At 45.2% G+C, this 26,755-nt stretch overlaps 1 protein-coding gene across 4 annotated transcripts in view; it reads right to left on the reverse strand.

Annotated features, from left to right (window-relative positions):
• The window catches only part of rap1gap2a (RAP1 GTPase activating protein 2a), an 89,354-nt gene extending 62,858 nt beyond the window's left edge, over positions 1-26,496 (reverse strand). For 2 of the 4 annotated variants that reach the window (XM_066696309.1, XM_066696308.1), the window contains exon 1: positions 16,366-16,401. Coding sequence is in view for 2 of the 4 variants with exons in the window: in XM_066696313.1 (XP_066552410.1) it covers positions 16,366-16,401; positions 26,314-26,357 (80 nt within the window). In the remaining 2 variants the exon portion in view is untranslated. Of the gene's footprint in view, positions 1-16,365; positions 16,402-26,313 lie in introns of those variants that run through there. The other 2 variants (XM_066696313.1, XM_066696317.1) reach the window with 2 other exon arrangements.
• Between the last annotated feature and the right edge of the window lie 259 nt (positions 26,497-26,755).

Genomic DNA, 26,755 nt, shown 5'->3' on the forward strand with positions numbered 1-26,755 from the left:
TCTCTGGTCTCTGCTTGTCTGAAGAAGTTTGGAGCCAATGTCTCCCTAGTCTAAACCCAGTGATTGACTCGATTGCTTGCTCTTTCCAGCGGTGTTGCCCAGCTCTGGTGCAGGAGGGCCACAGTCCAGCACAGTTTATAGATCTCTTGGAACCATGTAGGGTTAAGGGTTATATTGGTTCAGGCAAATAATCGGCTCAATAACTCAGTTCATGTGTTAGAGACAAGACAACAGACCTCTCTCTCTTTGGTCTGGCACAGCAGAGATAAGGGAGAGAGTTGACACAAGCCTTCAAAATCCCGAAAGGTCCTAAAAGGGGGACGACTGCAAGATCAACCAGGGAAGTGAGGACCAGAGGACAGCAGTGTAAATTCAGACGAACCGGGTTTAGTATGCACAATACCCACATGGAGGAAACAGACTTCTTCACATGTCATAGAAACATATGATCCTTTGTAGTACATATATACTTTGTATATATTTTCAATGTGTTTCAAGAAAATGACTTGTTTCTCAGCATGCAATCCTCAGAAAACAATAAGCGACTAGAGAAGATACAGTCCATGGAAACATCAGTGTTTCTACATATAATCACTGTGAGAGGGCATTATCTGTGACAGTACATAGATGTGGAAAAAATAAGCGGATTCAATTGTAGAATAGCCAAGCTTGACAACACAGCCTTTGTTTCCCATAATGGACTTGTCAGCTCTCAGCCCATCCAGACAGCCAGCTGCGAGGACCTCATTGGAAAATGAGACAACTACTTTGATTTTTATGTCCCCGTCGCAGCCAGCTATTAAGGCCTCTGTTTGTGGGGTGGGGGGGGGGGGGTGAGTGATGATTTCTGACAAGGCAATTTATCAGACACAAATCAGGGGGGTCCTGAGGAGGATTTGAGGCAGGCAGTGGAGAGAGACACCTGCTGCAACCTGGAGGGCTGTCAGAGAAGAGATGAAACTATCTTGGTACTGAGAATGTGAAATGTCACTGAGCTACAATGAAACAGACAGAGCAGAGGGTGTTGCTTTTTCATCCTGCTTTTGCCTCTATTCAGGGACAATGTCTTAAGCAGCAGGAAGTGAGCATTGGTACAGCACCTCTGCACACTGGGCCTTTGCTTGTTCTGGTCACACACGATTTTAAATTCATCAGGGCAACTTGTTTGCAAGGAACCTGCGCAGGTTTTAATTAATTTATCTAATTGAATAGTAAGGCTACATCCATCTTGTCAAGTGGTTACTGTGGGTAACACCCGGTAAGAGCTGTTGAAGAGCGCCGATGCCGTCCACACTCGCCTGTCCCTTTCTGCAATTTGCACCGCCCGTTATTACATCGTTATATTCATAAGAGGCTCTGGATTTGTTTTCTGAACAATGGACAACTGACAGAACGCGGTCAATGCATTTTAATGATGGGTTTCTGAGGCTGGTTAAACAAAAAACAATTTATTCAAAAGGGGCGAGCCAAGCAGCGATTTTAAAGGCTGATCTGTGCTCACTTCATTATAGATTTTGCAGAGATGCAGAAAGTGGATACATGGTGTATAAATGCTTTGTAATCCCTTGTTACATGTGTAGAGTTTCATTTCAGGAGAAGAAAGATGGAGAGTAAGACATAGAGAAAAAGCTGTATTCACTACAAAATTAAAAGAAAAACAAAAAAAAACTCAGTTTGTACCTTCTGAAAATCCTAGGAAAGTGCCCTAGGAAATGTGCATAACATGGATCACAGCAGTGTGCTACTTACATATTATTATTTTAACAAAAACAATTCAAACACTAGACTGGACACATCACAACACGTATTTCTGTGTCTGCCTTGTGTTTGTGGTCCAGAGACTCAAAACCCATGTTTCGCATTTTACCCTGACAATCACCTTGAAATCACTTAAAACGAGAAACAAATGAAAATCTAAGACCCATAATAACGGATTTGTTTGCCAATTCTAGCTGAATCAGCCACTGTAATTGGGAACTGCCCTTATCAGCTCCCAGACTTTCATTATTTGGACAATTACTATTACAACCAGCCACGGTAACGGCTCAGAATTAATCCACGCCTTCAGTGTCTCCTAAGCTCTTGCTTCAAGCTTGCTTCTCCGGCACAGGTGGGACGGGAAGGGAGGTGCAGAGTTTTAATAGATTTTGAGTCAGTAATTGAGAGAGGTAGGAGCTGTGGGAGATGCGTAACTCTGTTCTTGCGTCCTTTCATATTAAACAGGAGATGAGATTGAACTGGGACAGATGGGGTGCTAAGGAACTAAGAAGGAGGAGGGATGGGGGGTTTATAATGAGATTTCGGGGATTGTTGTGCCGGACAATGGCTGGCCAAGCAGCAGGGACGGTCAGGAGCGAGATCACCAGCCCCACAGTGTTTTAGCACATTCACGCCTCCCCCCATTCACATGTAAAGCTGTAGGAAGTGTTAATGAAAATGTGGAAGGCGAAGCGACCTAGTGAACCACAAAAGTATCTGGAGATTCTCCCCCCCCCCCCCAAGTCGCACAAAGCGAGAGCGACGCGATACTGCTCAGTGATCTCCCGTCTTGGTTTCCCATTGTGATTTATTCCGTCTTTTTCCCCCCCCGTCTCTCGCACCTACGCAATCTCTCCTTTTGTGTTCTTCTCTCTCGGTCCCGTCGTCAGCTTCAGGCAAAAAAAAATCAAAATGATGGTGGTATATTAACAACAACCAAAATAACAGGGAACACGCCCCAAATAAGTAGGCTCTAATGCTAAAAGTACCTGCAAGAGGGTAACATCACAGGAGATGGAAAAAACAACAGCACCAAAATTCATAGAGAATTGGAACTGGAAGCAATATTAGTCATTTTCACAATCCTCTCACAATTTACTTTTTGTAGATCCCTGCCTAATTAAGACCCTGCTGGGCTGACATATTCTGTGATCCCTGTGACGTACATACAATTTTTTGTGCGTTACTGGAATGTGACAATTTTTTTTTTTTTCTTTTAAAGGGCTCATGTAAACCTATCAGCGACCCGTGTTCAATTCAGTCTTAGGTGTCTGCCTGTGTGGAGTGTGCCTGTTCTCCTGTTCCCCAAAACGTGCACTCTCTGGAGGTCACAAGGTCACGTGATGCTTTTGGTACTTTCCGGAAGAGCACGTTTCCACAGCCTCCGAAACGACGGGCCTGTGATGACATTTATAATTTGGTTAAAGTTGCGCTCCCGGAATGCACATTTCCGGAACAAAATCAAATCATATTCAGTCGCTTAGGGATCCTCACGAAGGGATTTAATACAGCAGCGATAGGTTTAAGGTGCATTTCATAGCTAATTAACAAATATGAAACAGAATTGTGTTTGTTTGGTTCATTATTACTTGTGTGTTATTATCTCCGCGGAAGCAGCACTAATTGTCCTTTATTGTCTTGGTAGAGAGAGGAAATAAAATCACAGAACATCACACGCCTCTGCTGTCTCCTCTCTTCCCATGCTATTGTTGACAGCAGATCAGAAACAGGAAGCTCGGCTCTTAAAGAAGGGAGATAACCGTCTGTCCCCTTTCCCTCTCTTCCTGATCTGGCACATCGAAGAGGCCATAGCAACATATATATATTACCTATCTATATCAAATGGTAGTAGCGTCTCGGCTCTACTCGTGCACAGCAAGAGGCTTTCTTAGCACAGGTTTCCAACAGCTACCGTGCTTCTCCATTTCTCTTCCCCCGCCTTCTGAGTTCGAGCTGGATCTCAGTGGAATGAGTGTCATTGATAACCCCCTCCTGCTCTCCAGAAGTTGTAAGCCTGATTGTAGTTAGTTAACCTGCTTCATTGTGCGGAGTCCAATAACACCATATCCTCTCTTTCACACACTCTCTCTCTCTCTCCGTGTCTCACACACTCACCCTCTCTTTCTGTCTCACACACTTTCAAGTGGCCACTTAGGACCCAAACGCCATCTTATTTTATAGGCCAATCAATAACACCATCGAACGCCACACACCACACTGTCGCACACAGCCCGGATGTGAGAGGCACAAACTGAAAACTGCATGACCGTCTCAAGGACTCCCAGATTTACGTCCCATTACAACGGCAGAGCTGCGTTAGTCCCCTATTAAGAAATGATAGGAAAACGAAAGCAAGAAAGGATTGCGGACGGCAGTGTTTAGCAGGGGATGTTCCGAGCAGGGTTCAGTGGGGTTCTGAGGTCGAAGGTGAAGAGGTCAATTAGGGTTAAAGTGGCAGCTGGTGGCTTAACGTACAGAGGGCTGGAGAAGTCCTGCTCGTACATCTGCCACCACTTTGCCGGACAGTGGCGCTCAGCAGGGGGCCTGTAGTTCTGTGGCCCCAAACACGGGACTCTCACAGCTGGGCCTCAAAGATTACAAAAAAATCAATGAGTTCCCTGGAAAAAGGGGACGGTCAATCCAGTAATTGAATTCACATGCGGTGACAAATCACCTGCTATGGATGGCACAGGCCATGTCCCAGCCATCCATGCTAATTAACATTGGTGAGTTACATCAGGAGAACAGAAAAACAGAGGAGGAAGAAGGAGAAATAATATGGATTTCAAGTATTCACAAGGGGAAGCCTGTTCAGTTGTTAATTGCGATGCAACACAAAGTTTCACCCTGGTGTGTCTTTTCCCTACACAGATATTTCTAGTGGTCCCAGCTGCAGGGCGGCCTTGTTGTCCTCAGTGGGGAGGAGGAACAGCAGGACTCCACGCAGAGGCCACGCAAGCCGAGACTGGGCCACTGGGAGCACAATACCCTGACTGGGTTGTCGGGGTCTGCCATGTCAATTATTTACATGCTTGGCCTGTGACCAGACAGACACCAGGGTGGTTCTCAGACAAACTGGAGGAACTGAGGAACACGTTTGTTTTTACAAGAGCAAAGGACAGCGTCAGCTTAGAGGTGAATCACGAACGCTGCTGTCGTCAACGTAGCTCTTTTGTTCGTTAAGCCTTAAGGTGTTTATTTGGCTTTAGATCATAAACAGGGGGAAGGAAGGGAGAAAACAAACGCTTGTAAAATCATATAAAGCTTTTCCTAATTGGTGTCCCTGGCACTCTGATATAGTCCATCTATTTACTGGAGCTGCCATTCAGTCGTAAAAAAAAAAAAAAAAAAAAGCGCTTTTGATTGCCGATGAGAGCACTCTGTTTAAAGCCTCATTAAGTGAACCCGGGGCAGATGGCTCTCTTATCAGTCCCAGCCTTTGCACAAACTGTAAACATTTGTCTCTCCGGCCGCCGTTTCTCAAGAGGTTGCAGGCTCCAGGAGTCGTCTGCAACATAAAGCACGCGTCGCTCAGCTAAATACCAAGTAGAAAGAGGAGAGATGAGGAGATGTGCCTGGGCGGCCGATTTTCGCTTTCTGGAGCGCGATAACAGCACTGAGCCGCTCTCGAGCCCGAGCCCTTGGGGAGGAGATCAACAGTCAGGACGTGGGCTCGGGCGCACTGCTATGGTCGATACGGCAGCTCTTCTGTGACACGTGCTGCGGATAAAGCGAGACCGGCTCTCCTGGCACTTGTTGCTCCGCACACCTGCCACCCCCCGGGGTCCCGAGACGGTTCTACAAATCTTGCCTCTCACGCACTGACTCCCCCTGCCTACACAGCTGTCCCTGCACGCTTATATATGCTTGGATAAAGACGTCTGTCAAATGAATAATAGCAATAATAATACAAAATAATAGGGACATCAATCTCTGTATTACTCCCGGTTAGAGTGCTTTAGTGCCCCATTATAACACATTGCCCAGCCATATTCCAAGAGAGAATCATCCTGATCAGGTGGTATAGTCACCTTTTTTCTTTCCCACATGCAATAATCAGCCCCTTTCTGCTTGAGCATGCACACAAGGCCCTGTGGTGTTGGAGCATGCTCGTTTTTGTGCTCGGCACTTTCTCCAAATGGCAAAGAAGGTCCATTTTCACAGTGTACATATACGCTATTTTATAAAATGCTCTGAGTGGTTTGACCAATGAGGCCCTGCTTTGAAGTGCAGGAAACAGCAGCAGGGCTCCCAGGGCACCTGTCATACATCTGAAATGGCTCTCTGGTTCATGGCGCGTTTATGTAGCCTGTCACTTTCCTCTCCTCTCTGCCTTCTGCCTTTCTCTTTGTTTATGCCCTTGCTTTATCTTGACAGCTCTTCTGCAGGAACAGCGGCAGCCCTTGACACTGGCAGGGCTCTGGGGAGGCAGCTGGCCTGCAGGCACACTGTATTGAAGTCACCGGGTCTAGGCTGCTCTCTCCCGGCCTGTTTACACACAGCACCTGTACCTACGGCAACACGCCCCTCCGGAGAGCTCAGCCTCCCAGGGTCACCATGGCATCGAGACCCAGCCTGTCCTCGGCACTGTAGCGACCGTGAAATCCCAGGAAAAACAAACACGCACAATCTACAGCAAAATAACACTTCTGTCCAAAACATCAGGGTAAAATACTACAGTCCAAAACAACTATAATAAACACCTCCATTTGTACTTTTCCACTAATTACCTTAGCGCACCTGTAACAAACCTGTAAGGACTGTATATCACAGCTCCTTCAGTAAAAAAACTAATAGTAGGACCTACTGTTTGACTGACAGAGTATTTTGCAGAGTCATTTACAGCCACTCGTCTGTGTTTGTTTGCAGTATCTTTTTCAGTTGCGAATTCAACTCGTGAATCAATATAGGGTTCCACTAGGAGCCAAGAGTTGCTAAGAGCCTAGCAGTCACAGCTTCAGGACACAGTTCTCTGTGGTTTGGATAGAAATCCCAGAGGACAGCACACTCTGCTGGAGAGAGGTGAGCACTGCAGTCACCTGCATTAAGCCTGTACCAAGTAATGGGTTTCAGACCGAGCTGGGGTCAATTCCACTTTTTCAATTCCCTCTTTCAGCCCCATTCCAAGATCCAGTTCCAGTTATTTCCTGCTACTGACAGAGTAGGCTCTACTGGAACTGAAACTGAAATGACAAATGAATTACGAACAGAATTGGTAGGGAAACACTGGAACTGACCCAAACCCTGGTTTCAGTCCTCTGGTCATTGACAGAAATAACATGAATTAAAGTAACCTAGAGAACTAACTATAGTCAGATACTAATAGTCTGACACACACACACACACACACACACACACACACACACACACACAGCACCACCTATTGTCAAGCCTCCAGCAAGAACACAGAACAGAGCACGGCTGTTACATGAGCTACTGCCGCCCTCTACTGGACTCCATGCCTTGTTCGACACACTCACTATTCAAAACAGTCATTATGACCTCAAGTCATAATCTCCTACATCCCTGTCTCTTGTGCTGCGTTTTGTTTCTCTGCCATTTTTTAAGATAATCATCATAATAAACCAGTCAAACCGCTCCATGTCCTTTCTGACAGCTGAGATGCCAACGCTCCTCAGCCTAGCCACATTAAGATCAAATACAGATATCATGCAGCAAAACACCCAGCATGCAACAGAGCAGACACAAACAACAGGAGATGGTATCTTGAGCTTGTACATCAAACAGGGCCTTGTACTGTTGTGGGAGCATCACACAAAAGGGTTACTAGCTTGAAAATGAATGGACTCTGCATTTGCAACAGGAGTTAGGTTTCAAATACACAATCACAATAGGAGGCCGTTTTATGATTTGTTTTTAATGTATTAATTAAATAACGCCCAACGGAAACCCGGGGTCTTGCGTGGCACAGACTTCTGTTTTCCAGAAAGTGCTCCGAGGCTGTCGGGGGGAGCCGTGTTTCCTGCGGTGCACCGCAGCGCAGGCGGCCGCCAGGTGTCTAACCGCAGCGGGTATCAGGGCCGGACCTGCAGCAGAGCCGGCGCAAACACGCACCCTGCAGCGGCTATGCGCCCCCACACACAAACCTCGTATTTTCATCAAGTCGGTTTTGCATATTATACATGCGTCTTTTACCTGCAGGTATATTAGCCCCCTGACGTACACAGTGTTAATCAAATTGCGTGCGATGACAACCAACTTAAACCCGCTACAGCTTAAGTTTTATTTATGTATTTAAGATGTATAAAATATCTCCGTTGTTTTGAATGCAATCAATTAGCATATTCCTCCTGATACATGTAAAATATGTACAGTAGCCTATATCCACACAATGCACGCTTTGTACGGAGTCAGCGACGCAAGAGTCTTAACACAATGAATAACATGTCCAGGCAGAAGCTGTCCGGAGAGCAATACTTAGCAAAGCGTGTTGGTCTGTGTAAAGACGTGTTTATCGTTTTGTGAAATAATTTACTAAAGCTGCATTTCATTTAAAGGCTTCAAAATGCACCCCTTGTCTAACCACAGCAGTGTGTGGTACAGAGACCAAAAAGGTCCCTCTCCAGGTGCAGGTCATGATTCAGCTTTTGAGTCTCACCTCTTCCCCCTAATACCCAGTTACACAAACACCCCTGTCTTGTTTATTAATATTAACCCGGGTATTATGTAATCCAGAGAAATGCTGAGAAAACGAGACAGCACTGCTCACCGTTAACCACTGAGCTGAGCGACTTGGAGCTGCAGTCCTGTGGCCTGACGGCTTCACGGCAGCGCGGGGGTTAATGTGCAATTGTAACAGGGGACACAGAATTGCTTCCTGCAGCTCAACCAGATAATGAACGCAGCAGTTAAAAAACATGGGGCCCTGAGCAACGCGCGACCTTATCAGAAGTGATACACAGCACAGGGGACTTGGGAGCTTAATGCGCAGCAGCAACGATACAGCAGTTCACAATCCCCTCTCGAGCGAGTGTCTGGCTGGCAGGTCTCAGAGGGCCGGTGTGGCGCAGTGCTTGGCGAGGGATCTGGGATTCCCTGGGTGTTGCCCCGGTGCTGAGGGAGCCGAGAGGAAGAGAGCCACAGACAGTGTGTGCCACCAGCCTAGGCCTGCAGAGACTGCCACCCTGGGGTGGGTACCCAGCCTCGACATCACTTCCTGTGCAAAGCCTTCAGTTTAGGCTGAACTGTAACACATGCATTTGGCATAGACGTGTGTGTGTTTGCATTTGCGTGAGTTTGGTCTTTGAACAGCAAATCTGGAAATGAAAGCCTTTCCTTTTTTAAAAAAAATGCAAAAGTGTCGAGGCTGCATTTCCCCTTAAGCCGACTGCACCTGATCTGCCTGGGGAGGGAAATTAACCAACCGATTCCCTCTAATTGTATTAAAGACCACAGTGAATGCAATAGGATTAGTCAGTTCCTAGTCATTACCTCTTTGGTAAGGAGCAAGAAAGAAGGAAGTTAGATTTAGCAATAGTATCACTGTGACTACGATGAGCATTGCAGAAAAGCACTCACCATCTGATGTTCCTGATTTTAATTGCGATGTTGCATAAATCATATTGGTCTGTGAGACACAAATGTATCCATAAAAACAATAAAGAAGGTATAGCTGTGTAATCCCCAAGGTAATCAAGTATTATATAGAAAAGGATGGCACTTAAAAGACTTCAATATTATGGTTTATATTCATTTTTTAAGTTAGAATTTCCTTCTTAGGACAACTACTCGACGTCTTGGCTGCAAAGCAATTATCAAGCTTCTAGAAACATCAAACATTTAAGAATTAAATGCCGAATGTAAAGCAATAGCATTACGTTTTATGTAATTCTACCGAGTGCTGTCCTCTCTCGTAGATAGTAATTGCGATGTTACAGCCGAGTCCCACCCTCCAATTACAGCAGCTGGAGAACATCAAAGAGGCACACAGCTCTCGTTTCAGCCCAAGTGGGGGCCCCGGACTAATTAGCAGAGACAATCCAGTGTTTCTGCCACTCAGTTCCAGTGGGATCATTAGGGGGATTCGTTAATATGGTAATACCCTGCTGTTCAAGGGGGGGGGGAACACAAAAAACCTAACAACCAAAAAAACGAACATTCAAACATCTTTGCACTAAGCTGAGAACTGAAGACTCTCCCACCAGCTTTGCGTCGAACATGATCTCCCCCATCCTATCTGGTTGTGGTATGCATAACATAATCCCCTTTCAATAAAGAGAAAAAAATATATACTGAATACATCACTATCATATTTGCCTGAGGCAACCCACATCTAACAAGGAACTGTATTGTACCGCAGGATTAAATACGCAGGACACCATGTACATTTTTAGGAGGACCTCCTCGTCTTGGTGGCATTGACAAGAAGTACATCCAGGGGAATCCAGCGGTTCGGTGGCCAACCCTCCCTGGGGGGTCACAGAGAGGTGATCGGTAGTCAAAGTGACAGTGGCAGGTAGGGTGCCGAGCTGCGAAGGGAGAGCAGCGCGGTATGGCCTCGGGGGGCCTCTGCAGAGAAGCCGGGGCTCAGGGCACACATCCCAGAGAGGTCACGGACGGCCCGCAATGCGATGTGACAACTGCTTAATATCGCTAGGGCTGTTGTTGCGTAACGTTTTCAGGCAAGAACACCCTTCTCGTCTTGGACTTCTGGCGCCTCTGGGCTAGTTTGGCCAGTGAGCTAGAAACCACCTGTGCACGTAGGTTTCTTCCACCGTGGGAGGAAAGCACTGCGGCGTTGGAGCAGCACAGTTACATATTTAATGCCACAGTTAATGGATCCAAAGATCAAACCAGGTCTGTAGTTGCAATGCATGCTTTGTGTCTCCTACTTTGCCATCCTCTATACATCCTCCCTCCCATTCCAATTTGTGTCTAGTGCCAAATTTAAATAAATATATCACTATAGGGGAGGAAGTGGTCACACGTACTATCTTATAGGCCATCTCTGTACATGATGCAGCTCAGAGAATTAGAACAAAGAGAATCTCTGTGGGTGCCGTATGCTGCCGTATTTTATTTTACAGCTCAGCAGCACTCTTTCAAGGGAATTCTCCCTCGACTTACAAGAGATATTTCAGCAACAGCAACGCCAAACCACACTGCCATGTCCGATTCACCCACCGAATGATGAAACTGCCATTGTTTTTTTTTTTTCTTCCTTCTCCCTTGCAGATTTTCCATACACCACAGTGCTGTCACTCCAGATTCTCTACCCAGAGAGTGCACTTCAGACTGAATTGTGAGAACACCTCCTCAGTATACAGACCCCTACGCTTGCAAGAGGGAGGCGTTTGGCTCTTATTAGTCATGTGTGTCTAAAAACTCTGCTCTGCAAAACTTGACAAAACTCTGCGGAAAAAAACAAAACAAAACAATATAAGTCACATATAAGTTTCACGGTAATTTCGTACAGGACGTTTTCGCAGAGTCAGACAGCTATGCGATCAAGACTGGACCACATGGTACAGGAAATAGGACACCATGTAACCCTCAGAGAGAGAAAGAACCCACACTGATACAAATCACGTAAACAGGCCCTTTTAGATCATGCAGCATCTAAAAAAATGTTTTTGTTTTTCTTCTCATGCAAAAATTACAAACACAAGACTTCACACAAGGCTGCCCAGTTTCAGCCTATAACAATCAATCTGCCACTTCATCTCCCTGATAGAGATTTCTCCTGAACAAACCTGTTGCCCCTGATACTGGGCAACCAAACCCATTTCCCTCCAAAATGCAAACACCACAGCCACCATGCACAACTCACCAGAATTTCCTATGCATGTTTGCAGCCAGACCCAGTTTTGGTTTTAGTTTTTGTTTCTCCCAGAATCAACTCCCTACAGGTGAGAGAAGCACAGGCACACCCCAACTTCCTCCGGCTTCGTTTTTCAAAAGCTATCGGAGCATCCCTGCCTCCTCTATAATGTGAATTCATGAATGTGAGCTGCTTAATATGTTGTGAGGGGGGAGTGAATGGTGCGTGTGTGTGTGTGTGTGTGTGTGTCTGTGTGTGTGTGGTGTGTGAGTGTGTGTGTATAGTAGGCAAGAGGAGGAGAGGGGGTAGGGGTGGGTTTGGAGACTATAAACGTTATGAAAGGCACATCAGAACAAGCTGCCAGCGATCTCCCTGCTTTGTGATCCTTTATCTCTCTCTTTCTCCCCCTCTCTTCAGGGCAGCTACACCACATTACACACACACACACACACACACGCACACGCACACACACACTGTCCATACACACACACACCACCTTTGATTTAGAATCCCCCGAAATGATATTCTCACGGGTTTCCATGGCAACTAATGACAAGTGAATTATGAACAGCTCTTTGAGGCTCCGCAGGTCTGCATTACAAAGCTGATTAATTTAAGTGGCACCCGCGAAGACGCTTCACGACGCACACCAAACAAGGGCCGGGGTGGCGTCTTCAAAAGAGTGTGCAAAGTGTTTCGGAGAGAGAGCGAAGGAGAGATAAATACCTATCTGAGGGGGGGTGGGAATCGCCGTTTTACTACATCAATAACAGAGCAACCTCCTGGTTAATTATTATTATTATTATTATTATTATTATTACTAGGTGAGTTTCTGTTCCATTCTGCTGCCGTGCAACACCTGGGGCCTGGTTATCGTGGCAAAGCTGGCTGATAACAACACACTTTGTTCTGGTTAAGAACTGGCCCCATTTTGTTTGGTGATCTGGGTGACAAACCTGCATAGAAGACAGGACTGCTTTTCAGAATCAACAGGCCTAGACCAAAGCATCTGACCTGGCTTGTGCTCTATTCTGGTCCAAGAGTGAAGTGGGCCGATTCGGGTCTAGAATATATCTCTCCGTGCTAACGATGGGGTCTGTGTTGCTAAGCAAGGTCAGATTTTACAGCTCTACTCTGTTCCTCTCTCATCTTAACCACTACATACCCACTATGTTTAGAACGCAGCTTCCTCATATCTGAAACTAAATCTTGAAGAAGCAAAGCACCAATGCATATTGTCAGGATTCACAACTTTGGAATACATTATAGACAGACAGATTAGCTAGCTTATAGATAGATAGATAGATAGATAGATAGATAGATAGATAGATAGATAGATAGATAGATAGATACAGATAGGATGCATTTACAGTGGGGGAAAAAAGTATTTGATCCCCTGCTGATTTTGTACGTTTGCCCACTGACAAAGAAATGATCAGTCTATCATTTTAATGGTAGGTGTATTTTAACAGTGAGAGACAGAATAACAACAACAAAATCCAGAAAAACGCATTTCAAAAAAGTTATAAATTGATTTGCATGTTAATGAGGGAAATAAGTATTTGACCCCTTCGACTTAGTACTTGGTGGCAAAACCCTTGTTGGCAATCACAGAGGTCAGACGTTTCTTGTAGTTGGCCACCAGGTTTGCACACATCTCAGGAGGGATTTTGTCCCACTCCTCTTTGCAGATCCTCTCCAAGTCATTAAGGTTTCGAGGCTGACGTTTGGCAACTCGAACCTTCAGCTCCCTCCACAGATTTTCTATGGGATTAAGGTCTGGAGACTGGCTAGGCCACTCCAGGACCTCAATGTGCTTCTTCTTGAGCCTTGAGCCACTCCTTTGTTGCCTTGGCTGTGTGTTTTGGGTCATTGTCATGCTGGAATACCCATCCACGACCCATTTTCAATGCCCTGGCTGAGGGAAGGAGGTTCTCACCCAAGATTTGATGGTACATGGCCCCGTCCATCGTCCCTTTGATGCAGTGCAGTTGTCCTGTCCCCTTAGCAGAAAAACACCCCCAAAGCATAATGTTTCCACCTCCATGTTTGACGGTGGGGATGGTGTTCTTGGGGTCATTCCTCCTCCTCCTCCAAACACGGCGAGTTGAGTTGATCACAACACTTTCACCCAGTTCTCCTCTGAATCATTCAGATGTTGGCAAACTTCAGACGGGCCTGTACATGTGCTTTCTTGAGCAGGGGGGCCTTGCGGGCGCTGCAAGATTTCAGTCCTTCATGGCGTAGTGTGTTACCAATTGTTTTCTTGGTGACTATGGTCCCCCTTGTGTAGGTCTACAATCCTGTCCCTGACATCCTTGGACAGCTTTTTGGTCTTGGCCATGGTGGAGAGTTTGGAATCTGATTGATTGATTGCTTCTGTGGACAGGTGTCTTTTATACAGGTTTATCCCTTTAAGAGAGTGCTCCTAATCTCAGCTCGTTACCTGTATAAAAGACACCTGGGAGCCAGAAATCTTGCTGATTGATAGGGGATCAAATACTTATTTCCCTCATTAACTTGCAAATCAATTTATAACTTTTTTGAAATGTGTTTTTCTGGATTTTGATGTTGTTATTCTGTCTCTCACTGTTAAAATACACCTATCATTAAAATTATAGACTGATCATTTCTTTGTCAGTGGGCAAACGTACAAAATCAGCAGGGGATCAAATACTTCTTTCCCTCACTGTAGATAGAGAGATAGATGCATTTCCCCCCAGATTATACCAGTAAACAGATTAGGAGAAATAACAAAAAGCTTTGAAACTGCCCCAATTCTAGACAGTGTTGCATGTCCATTCCATTGTGCTATAGTGTTACTTCTAAATGCATTTGTACAAACTGCCTCTATGTTAAATCAGTAACATTTTACAAAACAAACAAACAAACAAAAACTTGAAATACTGATATACTGTGCCTAGATCTCAGCCCTTGGTAAATGTGAGTGTTGTAGGCTCTCACTTCCTCCTGTATCCCACAATATGTTGGGTTACAACCATAAACTGTGCCACAGACCCGGTTCACTGGTTCAGTGGCACAGTGACCGCATCATGAGAAACACAGAACCAGAAGATCTGCAGACTAGCGCAGAAACGCACCCTATTTGTCACGCGTATCACCCATAAACTACATTGGTAATGGTGAATGGGTAGTTTCTGAAAATCAAGATTGCATTTATATAGCTTTTAACATAACTGCTGATGCTTATAATGAAAAGGAGAGGTAATTGCAGATGAGGTATTTTCTGTGTGTGTGTGTGTGTGTGTGTGCGTGCATGTGTGTTGCTGCCCTCCACTTGTAGCCAGAGTGGGCCACAGGGTGCCCATGTCAGAAAAATGAGCAGGCCCATGTGACATGCCACCCAGGGGCACTCTCTGACACTGTCTACCGCGGCCCAGAGCTCTGCAGATAAAAATACCCCTTAACTTGCCAGGCACAGATCACCCCAACGCCTGCCCCTGGCTCCAGACAATCTGGCCTTTCGCTCAATTAAAGAGCGTCACCTGATTGACTTCGAGACGCTGGAGGCGACAAGAGGGTGACTCCAGTTTAAGGGGAAAGTCACTTGACCAGCCCAGGAAAGCAAAGCCTATATTAAAAATACAATTTAAAAAAAAATTCTGTTATGAGCTCCTGCTTATTTATAGGGTGCAGTGCGGATAGTTGTAAATAGTTTGGACAAGAACCTGTAAATACTGGGAGGGAAAAATGACTTTAGGAATCACAGTCTTGTGTAGTTCTGCCCAGATTACAGCACTGTGTTTAAATTACTATGCTTTTAAAAAAATGTAACAGTTGATTCTCTTGTATTTTCATTTTGTTACAGTATTACTTATTAATCACTTAACACAAAAATACTAAGCCACTTTAATATATATTTAAGGACGACAATCCATCATCACAACAACACATTCCCTGTAGTTGGTAGAAAATGCACTTAATTTATTTCCGTGTTTGTTCAAGACATGCAACAAAAGAAACGCATAATTAAAAAACGATTTCATGGAGCAAATGGGATTATACACAGTTGGCTGTTCCTTATGTGAATATCAACACTTAATGAACATTGGGCTCAACTAGAATCAGCAGTGGGCCAACGGGCTTTATTAATCAGTAACCTGCAGGGGGGCACAGAGCTCACCTCGGCCATGGTAAATTTACACTGCATGGAAATGACTAGAATACTGCGGCCAAGTTCCTCTGGCCAAACCAAGCACAAGGGTGAAAATCATGGTGGGAAGACAGCAACAACAGACCCACCCCACCAAAGTGCCTAACCATCTAGAAGCCAATTTTTACTACACAATTGTTGATTAGGCGATTCTACATTATGCAATGCAATGGAAAGTACAGCCTGCACCATATGCTGCATCTTATTTTGCTCTGTGCTTAAGAGCCTGGTTGTCACACTAGAAGAGCGTGAGATCTACTATATAATATGATGTAATCTAGACATGGGCTTTGCATGCAGTAGTGAAAAATTAGATATTTTGTGTGGTGTTCCTGGACTGCCGTGAGACCAATTCATTTTACATGCAACATAAAGCCTCTGCCCGCAAGCCCCGAGCTATAGATAAATCGGCTGTGCACTGCTTCCACTGTGACAGATTAGCAGTTTGTTCTTTGCATAGGGAAATGGGGGAGGGATATCATAAGCGATCGCTATCACAGGAGAGCATTCTGCTTGTACAGCCCTGGGAAGCTCGCAGGGCCCCAATTATAACGACACACACACACACACACACACACACACACACACACACACACACACACACACACACACACACACATATTCTGGATAGAGACTACCCCTTATTACTCACCGAGCCCTGAGGGAGGCTAAGGTTGACTTGTCGATCCTGCAAACACAAAAGCAACAAAAGAGAAGATGGTAAACAAATGAGAAGCAAATGCCTGGTCAGCTTTCAGTCCCTGTCCCCCCCCATGCGACTGTCGTCCTCTCTTTGCCAGCAGGCTGAGGCAGAGTGCGTCGTTAGCCCTAGGGGTTACGCCTGGCGATGTTGGCCGGCCGAAGTTATGTCCTTGCGAGGGACTGAGGGAGCTGTGAAGGATCGGGGCTTCGGTGGAAGAGGGTCTGTCGCCGCGCGCCGCGTACGGGCGTAGGTGTATCTTTACGCAGCTGCCCCAGTGCACGTCTCCGTCAGCAACGCAAGATGACTCAATGCAAGCTTCTCGCTGTGAAATCACTACACAATCACAGTTGCTTTGCACTCCCCTCCAATTCACACAGCATATGTGCAGCTATTTATTTGATCGTGCTGGAGACATTCTTGGTGGATAAATGAGCTTTTCCACCGGCATTTGATGGAAGTGCCTTTAGATGCACGAGTGAGTGGGACAAACAGGGCGCGCCCAACACACACAAGGGGATTGCGTGTGTTGAAAAGAAAACGGCATGCAGAATACATGAGCACAGCCTGTTACTGTTAACTACATTCTCTCTTAAACTGCCTTTCCACCTTGTTTTAAATGGAAATTGTGAGCACTAGCCCTATCCTAGCAACAACCCCACATGTTCAAAACTCTCCCCACAGGGTTACCTGCCTGAACTTCTCTCTGCTCCACAGCGGCACCTCAAACTCCTCTACAGGGCCCCGAGATCACTGCCAACACAGCCCGAGGATGTGAGGGAAGGCAACAGCAGGGCGAGACACAGATGTAATGGCGGGGTGAACGCACTGCCACCATGTGCTGCCAGTCATGCAAATTTGCACATTTTGCTGGGTTTATAGGCCACTGTCCTATTTCCCCTACATTCTTTCTGCCAATGATGTCTGCGAGTTGCACGCCTCCCTTCCCCGTCACATGAGTCCAGCAGCAGTGGAGCAGACTGGGCCGCGCGGACCGGGACTTGGACAGACAGTTAGTCACAGCCGGATAAGGTTTGGAGTTTAAGGACCCATCCCCTCAGGTGACTGGGCTTGGCTCGGTACCCTGATGGTGGACAGGTGTCTGCTTTTGTTTGCAAGAATTAAAAAATCGAAAGCCATCTTCACAGGCTGGTTGTGCTGTCTTGCTCTAACTAAGCATGTGTTGAGCAGAGGAGTGGAGCACTTCTCAGTGCAGCAAAATGCTCTCTATGGTTTAAAAAAAAAAAAGTTAAACTCAGCTGCATTTGCAGATCTTTCTGAAGATTCTTTTCTCAGGGTTTATCTGAGTCTGATCTAAACAACGCACACAAAAGAACAAAAACATCAAAAGCACAATAGCACACACCCATATATCCTTAGATTGCCAAAGTCACTGAATCTGGCTGACTGGTAAGATACGACCTCAGGAGAGTGGATTAGCTCTAAGACTCACAGCATTGTAAGGCTTTTCAAGGTTTTATTTAGTAGGCAAACACATTGCTAACAGGAGCTGAAGAAGGATTTTCCTGTACGGTCCTGTTAAATAAATCAGGCTTCTGGGGCCTAAAATCCTTTCCAATTCCTGCTGATATCCTACAAGCTTCTTAAAGGAACCCAGAGAAAAATAAAGGATTCCCAAAGAAACCAGGCAGCAGTCCAGGTTTTTTTTTCAAGTGCGTGTTTTTCAGAATCTGCATGTACTAAAAACAAATGTCGTTTGACTAACCACACGGCCTGCTGAGTGATTAATTGCTCGCCGTCAGGCCGCCACACTTGCGTATCAGATTGTGCAATACCTGCGATACAGTAACACAATGCTGCCTCATGCCTCTTTCAGAATACACAAGACTGCTGTGTTTTAGTTATCTGACGTTGCTCCAGCTTCCTGTAGCTCATTATGTACCTACTTCATCAGAGCAGCGCGCTGTGCTTGCACTCCCCCCTGTGTCTGCTGCTGTATTTCAATTCTGTTGACCACAGGTGTCCACTGAGATCTCAGCCGAGACCACCACCCTCACTGGTTTCTGTGGCTGGAACTGGTCTGAAAAGCAGTCCTCGAAATGTAAAAACAAAGGGCAGGAGCAGACAGTCTTTGCAACAGTCTGATGCTCAGCACTTGTAATGACCACACTGGCTTTAACCGAGGGGAATGCATTAGTAATCCTCACTGTGTCCTCGGGGTGCTTATACAGTTACAGCACTTGCTGCATAATGCAATCACCACGACAGTAAATATTAGTTGCAACGAGCTTATAGGCACCTTAAATTGCACACATGTAATTAAGGAGGGTTGTAAATCGATATTAGGAAGCATTTTCATGTAAAATGCAATTAACACTGTCTTCAAAAAGCAGACAATGGAGTCACTGAGACATTACCGTAGCCTCCTAATTAAACCTTGCTGAACCACTAGATTCTTGTGCCACGATGGTTTGGAATCCAGCTCCACTCTGAAGAGAATTATAAGGGATTTTTGTCCGAGAGTCTCCCAAAACAAACTGACATAACCTTTGCACAGATTTCTTTTTTTTCTTACAGTGCGATGTTACAAATTCAAACCCATTGTCTCGACTAGTCTTCCTCTTTCCAGACCACAACAATAGAAACCAGAATTGAAAACAGAGTGCGCAGAGTTCAGCATGAAAAGATGCAAAAAGAAAAGAAAAAAAAAAACTGACTTTTCCAATTTTGATTGGGGAAGAAAAAAAAAAAAAAAGATTAATTTCACATATAATGTATAGCAAGTTATTTTAAGCTTGGTGAGTTTTGAAGGAGTCATTTCAAGCATGCTGTGTTTATGCTGATGCTTGCATGATCAAATGGAGGCCCAACCCCCACAACAGTGCAATTCCCCAAACTCAGATACTTACACAATCATGGTATAAGTGTCCGTGTCTTGCATCAGGATCTGCAAGCTACCACATTCAAATGTGTTTGGGTGTGCTCGGCTTTATGCTTTGTGTTGAGCCACAGATGCAGGTGCTTTGAAGGTGACAAAGCTATTGCAAAACACTTCCCCCCACAAAGGAACTCTGACCGCCTCACTACACTCCACTAAGAACCGACATTTTGCAACTTCAGAATTAGAAACACAAACACCATTCTGCATCAGCATATCACATAGCCCATCACGGCTACACCCTGAGATCAACTTGAAAGGGGAAAAAGAAAAGAAAAGAGATTCTGTCTTTAATATCTCCATTGGGCACTATTCAATATATTTCAGTGTGTGGAAAGCTGGGTTATTTTTCTCTCTCCAGGGCAACATCAGCTCACCATCTCAAAAGCAAAATGCTTAAGGGTGCAAATCTAGCCAAAGACCAGCTTAGCCTACAAGGACCATTTCTGCTCTGCACGCCATGCAAGTCACGCTGTCCTTTGTGCAAAATCTAGGGCTGCAGTGTCCGCAGTGCCGTCCGAAAAGGCTTGCATTGCTCTGGCTGCTCTGGCTGCTCTGGCTGCTCTGGCTGCTCTGGCTGCTCTGGCTGCTCTGGCTGCTCTGCCCTGCATTCGCGCGACACACACAAACTGTGAGCCTCGCAACTGTTTCTAAATCAAGTCTCACCTTTGAAGCAGTTTTGATGGTTAACCTCAGCACCTACTCCACCCATCACAGTGTGACACTTGACATGATTATTGCTCTGACTTTTGTAAACCTGCAGCCAAAAAAATAATACTATTTTAAAGCTGTTTTTTGTGTTTACCTCAAATACAGACTGTTGTAAATATGTTACCTGCATATTTTTGACTAGAGCTTGCAGAAAGTGGAGCAAACACAATAAGAAGTGTTGTAAGCACAAACACAGACTACAATTATGCTGACCATAGCATGGGTACCAGCAGTTGTTCCTCATAGTGTGTATTACAGCAAACGCCTTCATGATCAAGCTATAGTTTCTCGTAAAATAACCCCCCTGCACCACCCCCCCCCAACCCTAATCTACATCATGTAATGCGAGTTTCCAATGCTTTTAGCCCTGACCCATCTGACAGGTTATTAGCTGAACAGCTTCTGTATCAAAAGGAGAAGTGCCTCGCCACAGTCTCCATGGGAACGCAGCGTCTTTCTCAGACGGGCCCTCGAGCCGCGCTGCGTTCTCACGGGAAGGGCGTGTGCGCTGCGAAACTGTGGGGAGCGCCTGAGCGGTGGCGACTGCGAGCAGGTGAACGCAGCTGCGGTGACTCCCCAGCTGGTGCCGATCGAGACAGCTGCGTGTTCGTGTCACTCGCGCACTCCCGCTTTCTGCTGGCAGAGGCAGGGAACGACGCACTTGACAAGAATCTGTTGGTGCCACAGGATCCCTCCCCACACCCACACCTTTCAAAAATATATAAATAACACATTAAAACCAGAGAAGACAATGCATTTTTTTTTGTATCTGGTAGTGGTTGCTTTCATGCCTTGCCTTCAGTGCAGATGTGTCCTCACCCACACCCTGAATGACAGAATCGCATTTTCATTTGGTCTCAGTTGGAGTGTCAGTTTACCTGAGTCTCATACTATAATACACAGTCTGCTTGCTATAATCAGGGTGTACAAACTGCAGGTTTTGTGTCTTCTACTTTGCTTTCCCAAAGGCAGGAGCAGGCGTTTATGAGATAGCTCCATGCTTTGTGCATCTGTGTAATTATTATCCAAATATAGCCATAATTATTTCCAGGAGTTGTTCTATACTATTTTTGTTAATTAAAAACTGAAACCGTTTTGCCTGGTTTCCATTCTTTTTTCCACAAACAAATAAAATAACCAGCAGCACTTGAAAAAGATTGGCTCATTATCCATTAACCATTTTCTTGTTCCATTAAGAAGAGGGGAAAAAAATAAAAATCAAGCCTTTTCAATATTTTTAGGACTTTGGTCATATTCAGTTTCCAGTTTGCGTTGTGGTGGCACATGAAAAAGGGTACGAGAGGTCATGGGGCTCGATGTTCTGACAATCTTACTACAATAAAAGCACTGAAGGAAGAATTAGTATGAACTGCAGAGTCTTAGAAGGACCAAACAGACCCATAGAGATGCCAATTTCCCAATAAAAGGATTGCAGTTTTTTTGTAATCTCTTTTAAGATACAAATCCTTTAAGAACATCGCCTCTTGGGTTGTGCCTGGAGCCCTGCACGTGGAGATGAAAAATCCAGGTCCAAAATCTTCCTACCCCCCACCGAAAGCAAGCATCTGAGCACAGCCAGGCTCTCTTAATACACAACAGTGTGCGAGTACGAGATTACCTATTTGATCTGATTTGATATTCTGTAGCCGGAGTAAAGCCAACAAACCCATTACATGGAATGAAACATTTACAACTGCCCGAACGACACCTCGCTGTAGCAACAACAGCCGTTTCCGCGAAATGTAATATTTGACGTGCTTTGTACCTGGGCCTGTCTTGAGGTTTGGCAGCTCAGGGTAATTTATGGGCCCTGATCTTCGGAGCATGCTCTCTGTGTAACTTCTACCGCTCATTTACTACTGCTCTAAGGTAATTGCAAAGCTCTCTGTAAAGTAAAGATTGACACAGGGAATGATAGGGACAACCTATTTAGGATGTTACAATTTGAAATCTCGCCTACATTAAAGAAAGGCTCAAAACAAGATTAAACTGTTCTCTTATCTTTCTTTCATAACATCAGAAGGAGGCCCTGCAGTCTGCAAATTAAAGCAGTCCTTAACTTCCCAGCTATCAATTTAATGTTGTGATTATCCTGTCACAATATTCTAGTAATTCGAGAACACAATTAGCACATTCTTACAACATCCTACCAACAATTATTTGTATTTGACACGTTTGTGAAATGATGTTACCAAAGCATAAATCTACACTTTACACAAGTATACTGAACAATCTGAAATGTTAAATAATATGAAAAATAGTGTTGAGTGACTATGGGATTTGTGTTGTGTCCAGCAACATTCAGAAATAGTGTGACAATGTTGAGTCTTAGCTGGGTTAGCAATGACCCTGAAGGTACAGAACAGCCTGCAGTGAAAGTAGTGACATCTAAGTCTCCCTATAGTTTATATAACAGCATCTAAAAGGACTATGGTCTAAACATGTTATATGTAAGCACTGATGGAAAAATACTGCGCTGGTCAGAAGTATTCACAGTAAAACACACATGACACTGTCGGCTGGCGATTAATTTGGACTATGGTGTTACATAAAACAACGTCAACTGGTACAAGTACAGCTGTTACAAAAACACTGTGGTAATTTATTGTAGTATGTAGTTTCCTGGAAGTTACAGCATATATTAATGAAATCTGCGCTGAGCTTCTGGTATGATTTGCGTCTTGTGCGGCCTGGAACTTGGGCCTTTGACCCGTCACTGGTCAAGCACGCATTAGCAAGCAGCCTCATCTCCAGACACCTCAGCACTCTTGCTCTTACGTGTTAGGGAATGCTCAGTTGGGTGCTTGGGGTTGTGGGCAGGGTCCATTTTCTCTGTGGCTGGGGGAGGGGGGGCTCTGCGTGGCATTGGAGGGTTTGAAAAGGACTGGTCCCCCCTTCCACCACTCCATCTGTCTCCGCACATCTCAATGCACTGAGCCGCCCAGCCAGTCCCATTTCACATTCTTCCTACTTCGGTGCTTTGTTTGCAACGTGAGCCAGGGAGCATGGTGTACTTTATCCGTCAGTGGTTAAGAGGACCCCCAGCTGGTTTGATAGGTTTGTAGCTACTGATGCGTTCATGCACGACCCAGTTCTTCCAATGGGCGAGAACACGACGGCCGTGATAAGGGAACAAATCCCCCCACTTAATGTGGAAAAACTGTGCGGTCTCATGCCTCGGTCGGCCGTTGCGTGCTCGTCAGCATCAGCTGAGCAGGTGTGGACTGTTTCCATGCTGGTGGACTTGTTAGAAAGGTACACGCGTTCGTCTGTTTAATGTATCATGTTGCTTTGAAGAGAAATCTGTTGGGGTTTGTTTTTTTGGTTTGTTTTTTTTCCGCTCGCCGAATCTCACGGACGGTGTTTTTCGGCCTGTGCAAACATCTGTGTGGTAAACAGCACGCTTCCCAGGGGCTCAGCATGCCTTCACTGCACTTTACTACACTGTCCCATGAGCAAACCATGGTCTACTGTAGTAAAAAGGCCAGACATTTATCACAGTATTCCATTAGTCCATCCCACCCCCATTACTGGTCCATCTAGTCTGAGTGCTGAGAGAAACAGAATCAATCAAGGAAAGAGTATAGAATTCCCTTTTAAGTGTTCATCAACACTGGTGACTGAGCAGATCATTCGTCATTCATTTTATCAATGCACCACAGACCATCTCCCACTCCTCCCAAAATGGAAAGCATGAGTTTGGGGGACTCCTGAAATACAAAGACACAGCTGGTGAAGAATCTAACTCTGGCAGCAGATCAGTTTCTAGGCCTAGCACTCATATTGCTTCATTACTGTTCGTATTGCTTCAGATGTAATCACTTTGCTTGGAAACGCGCACAAGGCCACCTCTCCTGCTCCTGTACAGCTGTGCCATGTGCTGAAAAGCACGTCTGGCCTTCTAGGCTCAAAACCATTGTCATGGATGTTGATTAGATGGAGTTTTGGGGACCAGCATGCCAAAACATTACACCCTCTCTTCCCAAATGAGTACTGACTGGTGCTGATTAGGAGCCCATACACACACGACCTTCTTCTAAAGCTTTGTGGTCCCTTGCTAGGTTCACACCATTACAGCTGTTATACTCTCTTTCAGAAAACAGGAGTTATGGGCCCTGAGGTACAAAGCCATGACAACCACACATATGCAGGTAAGATCGAGACCATATCAAGCCCCTAGGCTCTCCCTGAACGCAGTGTATTTTCACCTGCATTTAAATACTTTCAGTTTCCTCCCTGACCTATATATATTATATATCAGAGTGGGAAGGGGCAGGATGTCTAAGTTGGTGTCAGTCTATAAATAACCTGCCCCTGGCTCGGGCTGCGCAGTGCCGGTTGATCTCAGTAAACTTTCTGGGCCGAAGTGGGGAGCAGAACGTGCCATTTATAATGCATGGCTCTTCCACTGCTGAGGAACCGCTATAGGAGTCACCCATGCGGAACCCAGCCTCTCTCACTGGAAAAGAGTCAATTTCCATTTCCACCGTGACACAGCAGCTGAGACACTGATTACCTGTGTGTGCTTTCTCTCTAACTATAATACTAACCAACTTACATTTGCAGTAAAACATTATGACCGTGGAAACTACCGAGCTGTTCTTTATGTATCTTTACAGAAATACAACTTCTACTTTTGTTAACTGCATAATGAACACAATGACCACCTGAAGACTGATCACATAGCTTTCATTTTACAATATCAAATGTATAGCAATCATATTATCATTGCTTCACACTGTCTTCATTTTAAAACACTAATTTGAACACACTGGACTACTTTCTGACAGACTGACTCGAAGGCTCTGGTCACATGATGACATGAACCACAGACTGAAGTGGCAGATGAGTATAAGATTGAATTGTAGCTCTCTTGCTGCCCCCTTATTGCAGCCCCCATGCAGTGTGCAGCCACGCACTGCAAAGTGCCTGGAGACAGTGTGTCCATGCAGCACACTGATTAAAAGGACCCGTATTAAACTGGAGTGTTTCAGAACGGAGGACCCTGGATCTCAAACAATGGACTGATCCCTCACAACGCTGTAAAAAAAAAAAAAAAAAAAAAACTATAGCACAGTGTGGTGCAGCACACAGAATCATGGTAAATAACAGATGTGTTTTAAAGCATGATGCTAACAGGGAGGGAAATGTAGCTAAAGCGGACTGAATTGCACAGCAGAAGCAATTCTGGGGCTAAGAGTGCAATGCCCAACCATGCCACACTGCTTGGAAACTGCCTGCAACAGAAAGCAGCATTGTTGTGTTGAACAGTAGGTGTGACTGTCTTGGCAAGACCGCTGGGTTCCCACCTGTCTATTGTGCACAGGCCACCCTTTGTTCTCACCTGACTGCAAAGAATATAAATTGCTGTATGAGTAAACAGCTGCTTCACCTGGACATCAGCATTCCTGGACTCTACAGGCATTCCTGTAATTACTCTAGGTAAAGAAGAGGAGTCAGAAAAGGGTTAAAACACTTATGAATGTGCACAATGTCTGATGTGCCTGACTCAAGACATGCTGTGTGACTGTGTTTTTGTTATTGTCAGAGTCCAAGCTGGATACAGACAGACACATGACTGGTTTGAACGGATACAGACAGACTGGAAGTGAAAAAGTGAAACGGAGCACAGCAAAGATCAAGTGGCCTCCAGATTGACAAGGTCTGTAATGTCACATTTCCACAAATCAGGGTTTCAGACTAGCCGAACATCTTCCATTGCCTGATGATCAAAAAAATGCTGAAATGCACTGTCCACTCCAAAGACGCACAGACCTGAAGCCACGCTTCGGTTTGAAGAGCAGATCACACACATATTCAGCCGCTGACACCTGTGATAAATTACGCCCTGTATTATTCAGCACTCAAGGTGGAATACAAGATTGCTATTCTGCACAAGAGCTAACACTGCAGTCTGGACAAGTGCCTTCCAACTCTCACTACATCTTAAGGCACAAAACTAACAACAACGAAACACTTCTAATAATAGCAATAAAAACAATAACGAATGCCATTATAATAGTTATTTTGATGCAAGATGCAAACTTTGTAACCTTCTAGAATATGTAGAAAGTACAGAAGCTTTGCAAGTGATAATTTCAAACAGGACAAAATCATATCCTTGAACTTTCCAAAGAAGATTCAAACTTAGCAGAGTAACCGTCTAAAATAAAGTGTCATCTCACACACATGACAGTCCCTGACAGATTGCAACCATTTACACAGATATAAACATTTAATGAAGAACTCATGAAGTGAATGGAGAGACGGGGAGAATTTCAAGTACCTACCATCCAAAGCCTCCAAAAGACACACTCCTCTTTCTTCGCAACATCTCTGCCTGTGCTGTGCTGTGCTGTGCTGTGCTGTGCTCTCACTCTCTCTCTCGCTTCCTCTCACAGCACAAGTGCTACTGAGCCCACAGTCTACAGTCACCTGCCTCTAATACACAGCAGGGGAGGCAGTGTGTGAGAGCGAGGGAGGGACAGAGAGAGAGAGAGAGAGAGAGAGAGAGAGAGAGAGAGAGAGAGAGAGGCTCTTGCTGTGAGAGGGTTTTCTCTCGTTCCCCTCAGCCCTGCCCCTTTCATCAGGAAGGGCACATTCACCACTTCCTTTAGATTTGACTTACTGTTACATCTGATAACTTCCCCCCCCCCATTGGCTTGTAAAGTTTTAAAAAATCATGGGGAAAACCGTTGTAACAGACTGACTGACACTCTTGGTGTTGGCCAT

Source organism: Amia ocellicauda, chromosome 22, assembly GCF_036373705.1.
Source record: "Amia ocellicauda isolate fAmiCal2 chromosome 22, fAmiCal2.hap1, whole genome shotgun sequence".
In the NCBI taxonomy this organism is placed as follows: Eukaryota; Metazoa; Chordata; class Actinopteri; order Amiiformes; family Amiidae; genus Amia; species Amia ocellicauda.